Below are 18873 nucleotides of genomic sequence, written 5' to 3'. Positions count from 1 at the left end.
AGGTGGAAATGGGTATTAAACCACTTTGCTTCTTCCCCCAAACTGTTTCTTCCTAGGTAGTTTCTCTAGTATGAGTTAAATCAGATCTTGGAGAGCCACTGAGAGAAAAATATCTGGGGCAGAGCAGTTTTGGGAGACAAATTATGGATTAGTGAAAATATTGCCGCTCCACTCCTGCCTATGCTTTAATATTACCCCCCACCACTGCTTTACGAGAAATGACCATCAATCTGATACTGAGACACAGGTCTTCCGCCACCACATCTATTTTGTTCTTGAGAAACAGTATAAATTTCATTTGCAAAAAGAAAACCACTACTAATCCATCAGAGAAAATGCCTCCCCCCTAATATGACATATGTGATGTGATGCTTGCTGCACACAAACACTTGCCAGTACATTTCAATGGAAGGTACTATCTCTATAGCGACAAGAGCCTTCAATTAAATGTGTAGGAAATAATCTGTACAGGACCTTTGTGCATGCACTGGAGTATGCAAGGGGCTCTGGACCAGCATGCTGACTTTTATAGGAAAGCAAAGAATACTGGCAGGTGAAATACTACGTACCCATTCTGATGTATGAAGAGCTTGCTGGTTTGATGCTGCTCCATAGCTGGGGAAAACAGTTTGCCGCACTTCTTCCAATACTAAAAAAACCACAAAAGTGTTGTTACAGTTAGTGATAACAGCCATCGACAGCTCTTCAGCTGAGAGAGTAATCCTCTTCTTTGCATTTGTTTATGACTCTGTTGTATTGCAATTTGATCCTGTGGCTAAAATAAATAATAATACACATTTATCTGTGCCCATGACCTATACCCCTGTGATCGTACATCTACCAACAGTACTGGTGTCACATTACCTATTGTGGAACTGTACGGGCAGAAGTATCACATTCTTATCCTGCTTTTCTTCCACCATGAAACTGAAGGCACTGTAGGTTAAACCGGAGGTCTCTTATTGAGGTATGTAAAACATCCGTGCTGCTGTACTGTGTCTTTTCCAACTGTACTGTACAACTTCTGGCATAGTACATTAGAAAAACTGGCCATTTTTGGAAGACTCATCTATGTATATATATAAAAGAAAGTCCCCTCACCGTAAAATCAATGCCCAGGCCAAACCACTGGACCTAGAGACACCAAATTCAGGGAGAGCGCTCCTGCCATGGCGTAGGTGCTCGCTAAGAAGGCATTTTTATGAATTCGACCCTTTAGTGGGTGAAAAGGGGGGAAATGTGCTCCCCCATTGATTCCTAGGCAGCTGCCAGGCAGCTGCCTCTCTGCACCCCCCACTCTCTGATTGGTCATTTGCAGAGCTCAGTGTTCTGAGGTAAAAAACCCACAACATTTACAGGAGACTGCAGAGAGCTAATGATAGTTGATGAAATCAGGAGTGGCCAACAACCACCTGTGAGGTGAAGCAAAGCTGCTGGTCAAGCCTCTCTGATGGCTTCCAACACACTCCCCCCACCTCCTATGCCTAACAGGCAGTTGTCTGTCAGGTGCAGTCCCACCTTCACAGTGACTTCTAATACTCCTCCCCCCATCCCCCTTCTACACTGGACAGGCAGCTGCCTGTCAGGTGTAGGAGAGGAGGTGGAATGGCTTCCAACACACTCCCCCAACCTCCTACACCTAACAGGCAGTTGTCTGTCAGGTGCAGCCCCACTTCCATAGTGGCTCCTAATACTCCCCCTCCCTCCCCCTCCTACACTGGACAGGCAGCTGCCTGTCAGGTGTAGAAGAGGAGGCTTCCAACACACTCCCCCTACCTCCTACACCTAACGGGCAGTTGTCTGTCAGGTACAGCCCCACCTCCACAGTGGCTTCTATTACTCCCCCCCTCCTCTCCTACACTGGCCAGGCAGCTGCCTGTCAGGTGTAGGAGAGGAAGTTGGATGCCTTCAGCTGCCAGGGAGGTTTGCTCAGCCTTAGCACTGCTGCTGCTGGCCCAGCATCCCTGATGCCTTTAAATACAATCCCCCCCCCAGCACCAGACAGGCTGGTGTCTGTCAGGTGTAGGAGCAGGGCCAGGGTATTAATGTTTATGGGGAGATAGTAAAGGACATTTCTAGGAGCCATTTCGATGTGTGCCTCCCTCATGAACCTGAAGAAATGTCCACCACATCATCACTCCCTCACACCAACTCCCCCTCACACCTCTCACCTCTTACTGCCCCCAAGAAAGCTCCTGGGAAGTGCTACAAGGAGGAGGCAACTTAGGAATGCAGCAAAGACATTTGCACATAGTAGTCCTACAGTGTACTGAGATGCACAGGCCAAGTACCAGCAAGATCACCCTGAGGTGATCAGCAAGATCTCCATATGAGTAAAACAATCCAGGAGCACAAGTAGAGAGGCCATCACTTTCATGGAAGGTAGCAGGAGTTGACTTAACAGACCACTGCTTCTTAAATGGACAGTTCTATGTGGCCTGCTCCAGAGTGAGCTCACCAAGCAGCCTGGTGATCCTAGCACCTGAGGGCAGAACCACCAATGTGGTCTAGAGAGAGGTCCTTCAGTACAGAAAAAAAGGACGTATGTCTCACTTCATTTCTTACACTACAATCTTCTCTGTTAGAATTCCTACAACAAATGTCACATTTCAGATTTCACATCATCAGTATTATAACTGGATATGCGGAACTTAAATATCGTAGCAAAGCACGGGTAGCAGGCTAGTTTTATATAAGTTGTTTTATTGTTCAATGAATCATATACCTTACTCAGAGGTACTCACTCAGCGGCTTGCACATTCACAATTACCAAAACCCAAAAGAGCCACATGACTACTGTATGCCCTGTGCACCACCCCACAACGCACACACACAATAATAAAGATATGTGTTAAATATGCAACCATAACCTTAGGTGCATCCACATGATTTTCCAGGCCCTTTACTTCCATCCATAGAATGGAGCCTGTAGTTAACCCATCCTCCAGTTCCTCAGGCATCAGCTGTATCTCAGCTTCGGATTCTCAACCTCAAAACTCTTTATACTTAAAATTACTAGACTACTAAACTTTACCTCTTTGACCATACTGCAATGCCTAGTTGTGACATTGTTTTGATATAATTTAATGGGACACAAGTTATTACTTCATTGCATCGGCTCATTTTTATATTTAAATAAACACAAGGGTTACAGGTACTACATTGAGCTTGTTGACAACAAAGTAAAATTACTAGTAATATATTGGTTTGCAAACTATGTATGATGTCTATGCTATTCTGTAAGTTTTAAACTACTGACTATTACCTTTGAGAAAAAACTAATAAAAATAATTATTAAAAAAAAAGGTAGGAACCAACGGCCAACTGCAAGCCCCACTGGCCAGTAGCCTTGCCCACTTTTTTGGAACATGGTGCAGTTGCCACATTAGGGGATGGTGCTTAGAACAGTCACAGGTAGCATGTCAGAGAGCCACATTTGGCTCCTGAGTCACTGAGTATCACTGATCTGTTCATTCAAAGATTTAGAAAACGCGCACAGAACATTCAGACTGATGACCTAGCCCTACAATCACATTTTCACATGCTTCATATGAAGTGGGTAGGTTGGGAAGTGTCCAGGGAAGCTGATCTAAGCCTCTACTCCTCTGGATACTCCTGCAGTCCTACCCATTGCTCCAGCACCATGAGGTAGTCATCTGTCCCCTCTTCCTTTCTTGTCTTTGAGTCATATCAAATTATTCCTCATGGAGAGATGGCAAGATGGATCTTTGGTTTAGTTCCATGATAAGGTATTTCTTTAAACAGCAAGCAAACAAAATCCCTGACTTTTATAGTATCATAACAAAGAAAGGGAATCTCTCCACCAGTGTTCCCTCTAAGCCGAGTTCGTGTGAGCTAGCTCACAGTTTTTTAGCCTCCAGCTCACACATTTTTGTCTTAGCTCAGGAAGGATGGCTCCAAAGCAAACTGATTTATGCAGTAGCCAAGTCACTTGCTCACAACTGTAATGCCAGTTGCTCACAAAGTTGAATTTTTGCTCACAAGAATCCGCAGCTTAGAGGGAACATTGCTCTCCACCACCACTTCTGTTCCTTTGACATGCAGAAATGTAATAAACAGAGCGTTTCTGGAGAGAAAGAAAAAATTGGGCAAGGGGAGCTTTTGGCCAGGCACTTGAACATTGAAGGCCCAGTGTCAGGGCTAGTTTAAAAGACAAAATCCTCTGACAGTTATGAAGGAAAACCAGTGAAGGTCAGGGCTGAGAGGAAGAAGCCAGAAGGATTAGCTCTGGGTTGGGAAATACTTGGAGATTTTCAGAGTGGAGCCTGGGGAGACCAAGATTTGAGGGGGGAGAGGGGCCACAGCAGAGTATGATGCCATAGAGCTCACCCTCCAAAGCAGCCATTTCCTCCAGGAAACTAATATCTGCAGTCTGGATATCAGCTGTCATCCTAGGAGACCTCCAGACCCTACCTGGAGGTTGGCAACTCTGGTTAGGAAGTGGGTATCCATGCAAAGCTGGCCATGATAAAAAACAAAAACGGTAGGGACCTAACAGAAGCAGAAGAGATTAGGAAAAGATGGCAAGAATACACAGAAGAACTATACAAGAAAGACCTTGATGTCCTTGACAACCACGACGGTATAATCACTGACCTCGAGCCAGACATCCTGGAATGTGAAGTTAAATGGGCCTTAGAAAGCATTACTAACAACAAAGCTAGTGGAGGTGATGGTATTCCAGCTGAGCTATTCAAAGTCTTAGAAGATGATGCTGTTAAAGTGCTGCACTCAATTTGCCAGCAAATTTGGAAAACGCAACAGTGGCCACAGGATTGGAAAAGGTCAGTATACATTCCAATCCCAAAGAAGGGCAATGCCAAGGAATGCTCAAACTATCACACAATTGCACTCATATCACACGCTAGCAAGGTCATGCTCAAGATCCTACAAGCTAGGCTTCAACAGTACATGGATAGAGAACTGCCAGAAGTACAAGCTGGGTTTCGAAGAGGTAGAGGAACGAGAGATCAAATTGCCAACATATGCTGGATTATGGAGAAAGCAAGAGAGTACCAGAAAAACATCTACTTCTGCTTCATTGACTATGCTAAAGCTTTTGACTGTGTGGATCACAACAAACTATGGCAGGTCCCCCCATCACTCCTTGGCAAATAGAAGGGGAAGTCGTGGAAGTAGTGACAGACTTCACGTTCCTGGGATCCCAGAACACCTGCGAGAGTTGGACTATAAGGAAGGCCGAGCGCCGAAGAATAGATTCTTTTGAACTATGGTGCTGGAGAAGACTCTTGAGAGTCCCTTGGACTGCAAGAAGATCAAATAAGTCAATCCTAAAAGAAATCAACCCTGACTGTTCCCTGGAAGGCCAGATAATGAAACTGAAGCTCAAATACTTTGGCCACAAAATGAGAAGGGAGCCCTCACTGGAGAAGACCCTGATGCTGGGAAAGATTGAAGGTCAAAGAAGACGGGGACGGCAAAGGATGAGATGGTTAGATAGTGTCAAAGATGCAACGAACATGAAATTGAGCCAACTTCAGAGGACGGCAGAAGACAGGAGGGCCTGGCGGGAGCTGGTCCATGGGGTCACGAAGAGTTGGACTCGACTGTGCGACTGAATAACAACAACAACAAAGCAGTCCACCTTAAACACCAAACATACCTACCTCTAAAACTCATTTCTTATACATTAAGATTTTCTACAATAACACATTACGACTAGTATTTTAATACTAATTTTACTCAAATTTTGTCTTAGATATCTTTAGCCATCCTTTACACTGTTACAACAATACTGAACTGTCTTAAAATCACATTACAAGGTTTTGAGGTTTACAAAATACTAAGTAATAACTACCTTGTAGTATGTATTTCCCTTAACATTTAATTTTAAATTTCAATTTTTCTTAGGTTTTATATCATTGTCTCCTTAAATTCCATTTTGAATGACGTTTAACCTGCTGTAGCAGTCCACCTTAAACAGTCCCACCCCTTTTTTTCCTTCTTCTTGAATTCCCAATGTTTTTTCTTTGGGGGTCGAGGGTTGCTCCTATAATGTTCCATTATAGGGGTAGAGCCCTCTCCTTGTTTGCTTACTATAGCCAAAAAGAGTGTGTTAGACATGCTTGGAATTATTTTCTGGTCCTCCATCTTGATATCTTGTGGTTCTTTTACTTCAATAAGGAATGCGACTAAATTCTCTATTTTTGCATTAGACAGTTTAATCTCTGTTATTTCCACCTCCTCCAATGTCGACTCTTCACTCAGATCTTTTGGTTCATCTAGGGATTGTTCCAACAAACTTTCTACTTGATCATGGTATGGGAAAGCTTCTGGACACATATATTTCAAAAATCATATGATACGAAGATCATTATTGACAACCTGGGAAAAGATCCGCCCGATGGTATATACTAAAATTCCAAGATGGGTGTCTCCAGTGGAAGCCTTTTCTCAACCAGTATTGACTTCAAAGCAAACTGCTATCAGATACACAGAATTGCTAGACGATAGAAACAATCTAAAGTCTGAGGAAGAATGAAAGAAAAGGGAAATAAATTTAGATTGGTGGACCAGAGTACAAGTGGAGAGCCTGTGGAGGATGGAGTTTTGGGATATGCTGCCATACAGTCTGCCCTCCAAAACCACTGTTTTCTCCAGGGGAACCAGTCTCTCTAGTGTGGAGATCAGTTCTAATTCCAGGAGTACTTCAGTCCCCACATGGAAGTTAGCAACCCTAATTATAACTCAAGAGCTTTACCCTGTAGTACTGCAGTATTCTTATGTTTACTACTAATATCCTTTGTCTTATGGAATGTGAATATCAAGTTGACTAAATCTGTTTCATTTAAAGAAAATTTGTATAAAATGTTCTATAGATGGAACCTAACCCCACATAGATTAGCTAAAATGTATAAAAACTTGAGTAACAGATGCTGGAAATGTAATAATCATGATGGATCATACTATCATATGTGGTGGACATGTAAAAAGGTTCATAAATTCTGGATTGGAGTACATACTCTTTTACAATCAGTGTTGAATATTACAATAGCTTTTAAACCAGAAATATTTTTCTTAAACTGTTTACCAGATGACTTAGATAAGAACCATAGATACTTGATTTTACAGCAGCTAGAATCTTATTTGCAACAACATGGAGAACATTGAAAATCCCAATGCTTAATGAGTTGATAATGAAGATTATGGAATGTGCTGAAATGGACAGATTGACAAATACACTAAAAGGAAAAATGGAAGAATTTATGGAGGGTGTTCTATGACTGGTTAAAGAAAAAATTCTGAGAAACTAAGACTAAATGAAGAACATATATGTATATATCTGTATTCTTTCTTTTCCCTTTCCCCCTTTCTATATATAAACTAATAAAACTTTATAAAAATATCCTTTGACTGAAATTAACTTCCATGTTTATAAAATACAGCTGCAGATACACTGTAGAATCTGACTGCTACAAAAAGCAGAAAATTTCAAACTAACTTTCACGAGATTCATTCATGACCCACTATTTACCATCTAATGATGACTAGGACCTTTTTTGCACAGCTATCTGCTTCAGGTTCAATGTTTTTGGGAATCAGTCCCGCCCCTCCCCCACTTCTTCACAGCATTGTGGTGTGTTCATGTACCTCCTGGGGTTTCCCTGTCTTTTCTCCAATCATTCTCAAATCTGCTTTGCTCCTAAGCTTTAAGAAAGAACACAGTAAAGCCTGGATGACTGCTGTGTGGGTGGGAAAGTTAGGATTTTCTGGCCCACATGGCAACCATTTCCCCTGACCCTGTCTCCACAGCAGCCATCTCCTCCCCTCGCCATGGGGTGTGTGTGTGTGGTGGATTTAATTTTTAAAGAAATCAGCACTACAATATAGTTGTATTGATATACCATTGTACAACAACTCCCTGACTTTTCAGATTTCATTTTTTAAAAATAGTAAGGCTCTAGCTTCTTCCTTTGCAGAGACATAAGGAAAAAGGCATATCTTCACCTGGGAAGAAGCTACAGAGTTACTTTTCTTCAAATGAGAGCTGGGAATTCAGAGAACCTGCTACACCTATAGTTACAATAGTATATTGATATTCTAGTGCCAATTTAAAAATACGATTGCAAAAGCCCTGGCAGTCTAGGGGAGGTGGGGATAGTCACTTCTGGTGGATTGGGACACGGAAACTGCAGAGATACCTGCTATGTGGAATCCCCATTGCTGCTGCATTTTATCTGCAGCCACACCAGCAACAGGGAAAGCACAAAATCCCATCTCTGTGTGGAAGTCACCTAGACTTGGGGAGCTAAATATAGTGTACATACCATGGGTTCATCTGTGTTTTTCTGGAACTGAACTAATCGTACTCTTGTTACATTCTCCATGTCCAAGTCACCATTGATGCTTTCAGGAGAATCTCCATTTAAATATGGAGAGGTGGGAGGAGGTGTAACTCTTAATGCTTCATCACTGTAAACTTCATGTGCCACCACATCATGAGTTTGAAGTAAGGCCTGTAAAAAGACAGTCATCAGATTCCATAGTCTCTTGAGCCTATCCTACATTTACAGAGATTTAACATATCTTATACATATAATGACAGTTTTTCAGACTCATATAGCAACCTTTAGGCCAGATTTCTGAACTCAAAACAATATTGTTGTACGACATATCTGAAACATAGATGCTTATAATGTACTTTTTATATTTAAATATAGATTTATAAACCCAGAACAAGTAGCAGAACAAGTAGCAGAAAATATGTCTTCCATAGGATCCTTGACATAAAGTGAAAATAAGAAATATGAAAGGAAAGAGCGAATCTCATAATGTGCACTACAGATCTAGCTAGTTTATTTCAGAATAAACTAAGCTGGTTCCTGAACTTCCCTTCTGCATTTGACTACGCCACAATCTTGGCAGCGGTTGATCACAACCACAGTTTTGACTGTTATCTTCTGATCCTCATCTACTTGACTCCACTGGAAACTTACCAGGAACTGTCTTTAGGACAAACAACTCTGAACTATTTCTCCTGTGTGAGACTGTATGAAGCGGTAGTTCCCAACTTTGGAATCTGGGGGGGGGGGGAGACACTCTTAAGAGTGTCAGTTCTATAAACTACAAAGAAAGAGTAATTCAAGATGATGACTAGCTGTTTTTTTAAAGCTAGGTCTTTTCACTGGAGCACGTGGAGGGGAAGAGAAGACTCCAACTCAGCATGTCAGCAAGACTTATGTCAGCCACTGTAGTACCTGTGGCCTCAGTGTTTACTCCAGTAGGACAATCTCCAGGAGTTTATTCCTGCATGAGATGTTGTGGATGGCCCATCATTGGGTCCTTAGTTTTATCTACATTCTTTTGCATCTTTTATTACCACAGCTGGATGCTTAAGAGGAGCCAGTTCCTAGCACTGGGTTCTATCTAGGCCGTCAGTCAGACTCACATAGCCTCTAGCATGTGTTTTTCTAAGGAGGTAACACTACAAAAGGACAAATGCGCATGTCATGGTGTGTTACTATATTCACAGATACACATAGGCTACTGTGGGAGGAGTTCCAGCTCTCTTCCAAGGGGACTGTGGCAAAGGCCTGGATACTAGTAGTCCTGGCTGCCAGTTGGAAATTTATTTGAAGGTGGTTATTTTTACTATATTTATAGTCTACCTTTTCCAATGAGATTCAAAGCAGAGAATGCAAAGTCAGTAAAGAAGAGAGTACTTTCTGCCCCTCATGGGTTTGCCAGTTTACTTAGCCTTCGACAGGATAAAGGAATTTTTTTCTTCTGTTCAGTACACCTGAAGGAATGGGAGTAACCTTGTTCAAGCTTTAAGGGGCTTTTGTGTTTGCCTTGCAGGACCTTGGAAGGTTTTAAGTCACTGCTTGCCTGTTTTGTGGTTCTTTCTAACAACATGAGAATCATTCTGTCACAATTCTGGATTATGGCCAGTATAAACATGCTGCTATCAGCCTAAGGACTCAGCACCCTTAGAGACAATAACTGCATCCTGCCTTAGGGCTCCTCCAGTAGCATACAGGGCTTTTCTTGTGGGGGTGGGTCTGTATGCTGGGCAGTCTCATAAAACCAGTTCATCTTTGCCTTGGTTCTGATAATTTCTCTGGATGCTGTTTCTTGGCAGAAAGGTGTACTTACTAGAAAATGTAGTTTAAGTAGTATATGGTTCCACCCTGGGCTTGACGACTTTTCTATATCCCAGAAGTACAGACTGACCTACTGCTTACCACCAGAGAAAGAAAAAATGTTCACTTACTGTGAATTTCCATTCTCAGTGATACAGGGATTGGTCAGTCTCTACTCCCTTATTCTTTGAACTATAGTATCTTTAGGTAAGGTTGTTAATATGCTAACCTTTGGGGTGGTTTATGTGGTAATAGCCTGCAGAGATACTAAAGGATTTATGAAACCTGATATGTCTCTTTAGCCGTACTCCTTTTCATTGTTTACTTGGGCAATCAGGCTGCTGGACTATTTGTTTAATGCATACAGGGTTTTTTCCCCCTAGTAGGGGCTTTTCCAGGAGATGGTCTGGGGATTGCTGAGAAAACCCCCTCCCCCCTGGGAGTCTCCAAGAGCCAAGACCCCGACTGTAACCAGAGGGGGTGCTTTCCTAGATGTACAGACCTCTATACCACCACCAATGGAAATTTGTTGTTCATTATTATCCAAGAATAGCAGTTCTCTCCAAAGACTGGATTCTGGATAAGAGGAAAGGCCCAATCCATTGGAGGTTCTCTGTAATCTAGCAGTAATGATTATTTATTTATTTAGGATCTCTGCTGCCTCTTCAGAGTCCTGCTAGGGGCAGTTTACAATTGAATCCACAGTGCAATATTAAAAACTAGCCACATAAACAGAATAAAAAACTATCCATAAAACAGAAGCAGGTCATTAGAAAGCTGGTAAGGTTAACCCCCTAAATAAAACCCTGTAAAAAAGATGTTGTGACAGAAACTGTAAAACCTTACTAGGGCTCAAGAGTGCCACCAGAGCATCTGGGATCTTGGACCCTTGGGGTTTACATCACAATAACCAATTCATTTCCATTCCACACTGGTCCACCTGGCCAAACTTAATAATGTTTAGACAACAGAACCAGTTGGGATGAGACCCACTGTTTGTCATGGAAGTTCAGCATTATTAACAGCTACCTGGTGGGAGGGTCTATCATTTCTGTAATTTTCTGATTGGTTATGTCAGCCTCTGACACCACAGATGGGGATTTGCATGGGATTGGCTAAATCAGCTGATCACTGTTAGAGAGGAGTGTGGCTTAGGTCAGATTCCATTGACCATAAAGACATTTGGGATTTTTCCATCTTCAGCAGATAGTGGAGTCCACAGGAGGTTCGGTAGGGGTTAAAGACTCCTCTAGCATCTTGTTACTTCAAGGAATTCTGCAGGTTTTGAGGAATCTGCTACCATCTAGGTAAAGTGTAACTAGCTATTAGACTGACCTTATGGCTTTTATTTTAACATCTGTGTGCTGTGTTTGTGTGCCTCTTCCCTCTAATTTATTTTTTGCCCCTTCTCTACCCCTTTTCAATCCAATCACCCTTTTCCTTTCTTTTCTGTTTTTTCTTTGCTTTTCTTCTTATAAAACCTTTTTTGGCTTCGTTTCAGTAGTGCATATTTCTCTTAATCTCTTCCCTGCATACAAGACTGAATGGACACTGCATAGTTTTCCATACGGTATTTTCTGGGGTTTATACCTTGTTTTTTCTTTATTTATCTAGTACTGTGCTAGAAGGAACTCTTGAGTGAGGTCCTCTGAGTAGTGGCGGTTGTTACAAGGCTATTTCCAGGGAACCCTTAGTCTAAGGGAATTTCCAGCAAAAAAAGGCTCCTTTCCCCCTCCCTTTCATCACAGATGTATTTTGGCTTGGCACCTAGAAGGAAGGTAGGCACCAGAAAAGCCCCAAGGGCATTCCAGAACCCAGAAAATGCTTTGTCTCTAGGCATCCACCCACCTTGCCTCTGAAGATAGAAGCACAAAAAGCAGAGGTTGGGAGGCAGATCTCAACTGCTGGCCTGGATAGTGTGGGAGGAGACAGTTCTTCAGGTACCCTGGCACCAAGCCATTTAGGGCCTTAAAAATGAGAATTGGGCCCAGAAACAGGTGGGTAACCAATGCAGATCTTTCCAGCAAAGGGATGACTGTTAAATAGGATGGAGATGGCTCTACTTACCCTTACAGATGAATTCTGTAGACATCTGTATTAGGGCAGGTCAGTGCTGCTGCTGCTTCTAGATCTAATGGCAGTATTTGACATGGTCAACTACAACCTGTTGACCGACCGCCTCGCCGATGTAGGAGTTCAGGGGATTGCCTTACAATGGCTTTCCTCCTTTCTCCATGGTAGGGGAAAGAAGGTGGTATTTGGTGAGAAGGTCTCCCCATGATACCCAGTGGAAAGTGGAGTGCCACAGGGGGCAATCCTCTTGCCAATGTTATTTAACATCTATATGCGCCCCCATACTCCGTTAATCTGGAGGTATGGGCTGGGTTGTCACCGATATGCAGACAACACCCAGCTCTATCTGTTATTGGACAGCCATCTGTCCTCCGCCCCTGAAAATCTGGCCAAGGCTCTGGAGGCTGTGGCTGGATGGTTGTAGCACAACCGGTTGAAGCTTAATCCACTGAAGGTGGAGGTCCTGTACCTGAGTTGGGGGGGACACACAACACTAATGGCTTACTTCTGTTTTATGGATATAAAACGATAGATTATAGATAGATACAGATCTAATATAGATACATATAGATAGAGATATATCTAATATAAATATATAATATTCAAAGTTCTTCTGGAAAAATGCATCAGTTTAGAACACACAGGGTTAAATTTTATGCCTCTGTTTTACTAATGGTAGAGCTTGCACAAAGCTTCTTGTGCTGGAGGAAATCTAAGCAGTTAGCAGAATGAAGTAATAAGATCCAACCCAAAAGATGTAAGGAAATAGTAAGTGTTCCAGAAATGACTAAACACCAGGTGTATTGGAATGATTAATAATCTTAGGGAGGGGGGAGGAGTCCATGAAAGTTTCAGTGGTAAGTTCCACTGGAACTATGTTCCCAATTAGCCAATACATAATAATGGGTTGGATCCCACAGAACATTTCTGCATGTGCAGTCCTTGGGCAAACAGAAGAACTAAAATAACTTCTTCCGTTTGCTTGTATAAAGTGAAAGTGATTGTATCCTTACTATCTTTTCCACGTGTGTCAGACACAAAACCAAGGTATTTCTTCTGATACAATTTTAAAACTCAAGTAAATGAAATGATACGAACTGCTGTACATTCCATTGCTCCATATGCACATTATTTCATTAAAAATTACATTTAAGTGGTACGTATTGCTGCAGCCATTGCGCTCACTACTGCTTGCACAAGGGGAACTGCCCTAACTATATTTTCTTTTCCACTTGTGGTTCTTAATTTCGTCTAGCAACTGTTAGCAATTCCTAGATTTAAACATCTTTATATTTCTGGCTGTGGTTTCTTTTCTAGATTTATATTCAAAACAGACATTTAATAGAGTGATGGGAAATATCGTTTTATTTACTGACTTCATTTATACCCTGCCTTTCTCCCCAGTGTGGATCCAAAGTGGTCCTATTGTGTTAGCGGCTTCTCTTGGAAAACATCAGAATCTCCTCCTTCAGTAGAGGGGTTAGAAAAGTTTTAAACTAATTTTATAACTAAACTGATATAGTTTAAAATATCAGTAAGAATGAATCAGCTGACAAGTTGATAGAAAAACAGATTTTATTTATTATTAGAATATGAGATTCTAGGATAATAAACATTTGTTTTTCTACTTATTATGAAGAATGTTACATATGGGGGGAAACCTTAATTACACAGACTATAAGAATTGTTTTGTAGAAGGAAGAGTTATAATGTTTATTTGTATGCTTAATTCTGTATTGCTTGTTTTTGTGTTTATAATACAAAAAAATAGCATAATTGGAATATTCAGCTTTGGTGTACATTAGCTCACAACTGTGTAAAACCCCACAGAAGACCTCTCCATGTTTTGCAGGAAGGTCTACAACTAATATCCCCAGCACTTTAAAAAAATGTTAAATGCTCTCTCTAAAACTGTGGAGTCTTGTGAGCAGGGCTCTTTTTGTAGAAAAAGCCCAGCAGGAACTCATTAGCATAATAGGCCACACCCCTGCCAGCACAGCTCATTAGCACATTAGGACACACCCCCATGTTACCAGAAGTGTGGTTATCCAGTCACACCCACCTTTTGCTTGTTATTCTGTTTACTTTGTTTGTTGTCAAAACCCAGAGCTTTTTTTGTAGCAGGAACTCCTTTGCATGTTAGGCCACACACCCCTAATGAAGCCAATCCTAATGGATTTCTGCTGTTGGGTGTGGCCTATTATGCTAATGAGTTCCTGCTGGGCGTGGCCAACTTGGGAGCCAGCCGGAACTCCGTTCCTGTGCGTTCCTGCCCCAAAATAGCCTTACACAGGAGAAAAATAGGGAGGAAGACAAGTTACACTCCTCTACCCCAACACTCCTAATGCAACACCTTTTTCCAGTATTGAGTATGTTAGAAAAACTGTAATAGATTTGATGCTATGTACTCTAGTACAATGGTTCTAATAAAGACTAATTGCATAGATGAAAACACAGCGGATATTGGCGGGGGAGGGGAAGAGACTTACCTTATTAGGCATTTAGTTACTTGTAACATTTTACACCTGGGCAGAATATCCAGTCTACCTGTGAAACTCTTTATATTCAACAATATTTAGAGTAGCTGGATTTATTTATTCACTTCCTTTATACTCACTTTTCTCCTCAATGGGGACCAAAGTGGCTTACAACATTCTCTCCTCCTGCATTTTATTCTCACACCAGCCCTGTGAGATAGGGTAGGCTGAGAGTGTGTGTTACTGGCCAAAGGTCATCCAACAAGGTTCCATGGCAGAATGGGGATTTGAACCTAGGTCTCCCAGAAGGATATATATACACACAAATATATATGGCAGTAGAGAGAACAGCTTCTGTGGTTGGGGCAGTTAATGCAGGGCTCACATTATGGAATGAGTGGTCAGACCATTTTAAAGGTGTTTTGTTCCCTGGTATTAAGCCTTTTTTAGTTTTAAAAAATACTTAAGACATACTCCCTGATTGAGTTGATGAAGGTGGTCTCAGATTTGGTGTCAGAGGACTGCAAGGATGATTGTCCTTTGGGATTTCAACATACATGCTGAAGTTGCCTTGTTGGGTGAAGTTCAAGACTTCATGGCTGCAGGGAGTGGTTCTGGGCTCATCGAGGGAGGATGTGCGTTGAGGCTCTCCACACATTCCTACCTTTACCTCTCACTTTTCTTGACTATTTTTTCCAGTCAAAGTACCTTTCAGCAGTGAGAGTACTAGCGAGAGACTTTAACCTGGCAGGAGAGGGTGGCAACCCTCTCTTCTGAAGTTTTTGGTTTGTCTCAAGACTTCATGGCTGCTATGACAACCATGAGATTGTCACACATGGTGATGGATCCCACACATGAAAAAAGAACATATGCTGGACTTACTTTTCTGCACTGAGGGGCTTGCAGGTGATCTGATTAGGGGGTTGGAGGTTTCAGCCCTTGTTGTGTTCAGATCACTGTCTTCTAATTGCATAGGTGAGCTTGTTCCTCTCTCCCCTGCAGTGGTAGTAAACTGAATTGGATAGTCTGCCCTTGGATGTTAACAGGTTCTCGTTTCCAGGCAGCTCTGGGTTTTTTTAGAGCCTCCCTAGTCATTCGGTGGCAGCCAATGTAGCTGTATGAAATAATGGGTTTGTTGGGGCCATAAAAAACCTTATGACTTGATGTCCTTTCTCATTTTATGAAAGGCTCCAACTCTGTTGGATGCTGGGGGATATGAAGTGAACTGGAAGATGACAAGAACAACAATGACAGAAGACTCAGGATGAATCAGACAGAACACACCATAAAGTCCATTTAAAAGCCTATGAGATAGCAATGATGGCAGCAAAGAAGGCTTCCTTTACCCACCATCACTGTGTCAACAGAACCTTGCCCAGCTCAACAGTTTAAAGTGGTTCATGACTTGATAACATCTAAGTCCAACCCCATCAGTGATGTTAATTTGGCAGCTACCCATGATGGTTTTTGAAGGTTCTTTGCTGAGAAAATCTCTCCCATCTGTTCTGAATTGGAGGCGCAACTGACAATAGATATGATACCTGAGGAGTCAGAAGAACCTGCTTGTCCTATTATTATGAATACTTTAGAGTGATCTTGCCTATGGATGCTGACAAGGTCTTTGGGAGTGAGACAGCTATACCTGTGTTCTTGATCCATGTCCATCATCACTTTTAAAATCATGTTGTGAAAAGGTATTGGAGTTGTTGGTCATAGAGTTTTGCTCAGTCTCCATATTGTAAAGCACAGGCTGCCCATGTCTGGATGAAGAAATGGGCCTTGAGACAGTATGTCTGTAAACAACCTGCACCTCTCAAGAGGGCTGAATTTGAGGTTTAAGAACTAAAAGTCTCTTGGCTAGAAAGGAGCAGTACTGACAAGCTCTTTCTCTGAGCTTGTTCAGGGCCTTCACCAATGATGCAGCTGGAGGAAAGGTATATATTAGGCATGAGATCATACGGCCATCTAGTTATCTGTCTGTTCCACTCATGGGCACAAGAAGCAGGCAAAGAGTCTCAAGATTTTCTCAGCAAGTTCTGTAGTCTCTGGACATGAGGTCTACATCTGGCATGCTGAAATGGAGAGATAGTTCTTGGAATAGACAAGGATCAAGGGACCATTCCTCTGGGTTCACCTTATTGAGTCCACCTAACAGTCTATCTCAGACAAGTGGGACTAGGACATAGTCACTCTCCACTGTTTCACTCCATTCTCCAACTTCTCGTAGACAGGTGTCTTTGATCTCCAGTCACCCAATCAGGTATGTTGTGTATGCTGCTTACCAACTTGCATGGTCTGGAGGGTTGTTCAGGAGTTGAAGGGTGGATAGCCAAATGGAAATTCTGTTGAAATAATCCAGGAGGATCACTTGTAGTCATTCCAGAACCTGAAGAGATCTCTTAGGGAGCAAAAGGTCTTAGGCTTGTAGTTTCTAGAGGCAAACTGCTTCCTGGAGAAGGGCATAGCCTTTCACTTGTCTTATGTAATGATGACTATTCTTTAACCACAAATTTCTCCTTACTGAGATAGCATAAGCCATGGCTCTTGCAGAGAACTTCATCGAATCCAGACTGGCATCTGAGATGAAAATGGCTCCCCATTTAAGCCTGTAAAGATACCCTGAGAAGTGATAATTAACTTCTGGATATTCCTGGAAAGGTCTCCTAAGCCACAGGACAGCCATTTGTGCTATGAAGGAATTAGCAGATGAGACCACGAGCAAGACTACCTTTGTTTCATACAACCTGTGGAGAGCAGAGTTGTTTTGTCTACTGGTAGCACCTTTAAGAGAGCCCTTAACTTTCTTTTGAACTAGAGGTTAGGCTCACTACTGGAATATCATCCACTGAGCTTTGAAACAACCAGGAAACTTAAGGAGGAAAGGAATACAGCTTTTACCATGGCTCAGTTGAAGCTGCTGGCTGGCCAGGAAGCAGCACGAGCAGACGATATTTTGCTAAGGTTGGACAGGAAGCAGTCATCCCTCTTGTTATTGATAGATCTATCAGAGGGCTGAGTCACCTAACCATTCCATTCTCATCCACACTGGTTACATTCTTCTGCTTACAGACAAAATTATACTTAAAGGGGAACTTGGCCTCTTATAATCATGGTCACCAGCTAGCTTCTCTCTAGGCAAACATATTTCAAAAATCCAGAGGAAGAAAGTAAGGTTGCCTGCTGTCAGCTAAGCTGCCATGAATGTGGAGAGCCTTGTTAATCGCTTTTGCATTCCCTCCCATGCGCTTAATTGCTTCACAGCTGCAACGCTTATCTGTAAAGAGTTATTGGAGGAGTTGTGGTGTCTACCTTCGTGGAATCGTCTTGGTTCCCAGCTTCACTACCATTAGAGACTCTTGCCATCTCCCGCGCGCGGGAGTCCACCTAATTGGGTATTGCTAATGGGGTTGCATACGAATGCCCTATATCCTATTATGCGCATAGGTAGTCCACCATTCCTAACAGTGTTCGTTTTACTGCATCTATGGCTTTTCAATAAAAGTAAAACCTTCCTGTAAGATTGTACTTCGTTGTTTTGCTGTGGGTCCTGCATTCTCAAAGAACCCTTTGCAAAATTTGCTTGTCAACTGAAGATGAAAACGACCATTGGATACTCACCGTGAAGGGTCCTTCTCCTCTGAGGCTTGGAGGACATCTTGTGGGTGATTCCCATCCATCACTCAGGGAGGCAGGATTAATTTCAAACTTCCTGTTTCCTGTGGTGGGAGTCACCGTAGGCTCAGTTCTTTTCCTGCCTCAGTAGGGAGAGCAACTAGGTCTAGGCTTTGCCTTATCCTTTAACTATTTTCACTGGCTTACTCTCTTTTTTTCTTATCTCTATCTTTAACAAACCTTAACTCTAACCTCCTGCTTACAAAAAAAAAAAGCCTCTCTTCGCTATCCCCCCCCCCACTTCTGCCGAAGACTGGAAGGGAAAAAATATTCCTGTGCCCTCCTTACTCGGCACGAAACCAAATCCTCCAGGCCGATGGCAAATCGGGAGGACGACAACGACTTTCTCTCTACTCCGGAGAGGGACGCCCTGGGAGCTAATGCCGTGGAGATCGAGGGCTCGGCCCGAAAAAGGACCGCAGCCGCGGCAGAGGAGCGGGGAGAGGGCGAAGCGGCGAAGCCCACCAAAACGGGTGCGCAGAAAGAGCCTGCGAAAACTCCAGCGGCCATTTTGAAGCCTTCCGGCC

The 18873-nt window shown here is 42.5% G+C and overlaps 2 protein-coding genes across 2 annotated transcripts in view; both read right to left on the bottom strand.

Annotated features, from left to right (window-relative positions):
- The window catches only part of ANO6 (anoctamin 6), an 89596-nt gene extending 83272 nt beyond the window's left edge, over positions 1 to 6324 (bottom strand). Inside the window, exons 1-2 of the mRNA XM_015409771.1 lie at positions 5940 to 6324; positions 570 to 649 (exon numbers count right to left, since the gene is read on the bottom strand). Coding sequence (XP_015265257.1) covers positions 570 to 649; positions 5940 to 6324 — 465 coding nt within the window. The remainder of the gene's footprint in view (positions 1 to 569; positions 650 to 5939) is intronic.
- A 143-nt stretch (positions 6325 to 6467) lies between these two features.
- Positions 6468 to 18873, bottom strand: part of LOC107109208 (peripheral plasma membrane protein CASK) — a 192949-nt gene continuing 180543 nt past the window's right edge. Inside the window, exons 14-15 of the mRNA XM_015409770.1 lie at positions 8310 to 8498; positions 6468 to 6509 (exon numbers count right to left, since the gene is read on the bottom strand). Coding sequence (XP_015265256.1) covers positions 6468 to 6509; positions 8310 to 8498 — 231 coding nt within the window. The remainder of the gene's footprint in view (positions 6510 to 8309; positions 8499 to 18873) is intronic.

The sequence above is a fragment of the Gekko japonicus genome, unplaced genomic scaffold (assembly GCF_001447785.1).
Source record: "Gekko japonicus isolate JY-2015 unplaced genomic scaffold, Gekko_japonicus_V1.1 scaffold4, whole genome shotgun sequence".
NCBI lineage: Eukaryota > Metazoa > Chordata > Lepidosauria > Squamata > Gekkonidae > Gekko > Gekko japonicus.
Note: the sequence above shows the minus strand (reverse complement) of the source record. Positions and strands in the feature narration are given on the sequence as shown.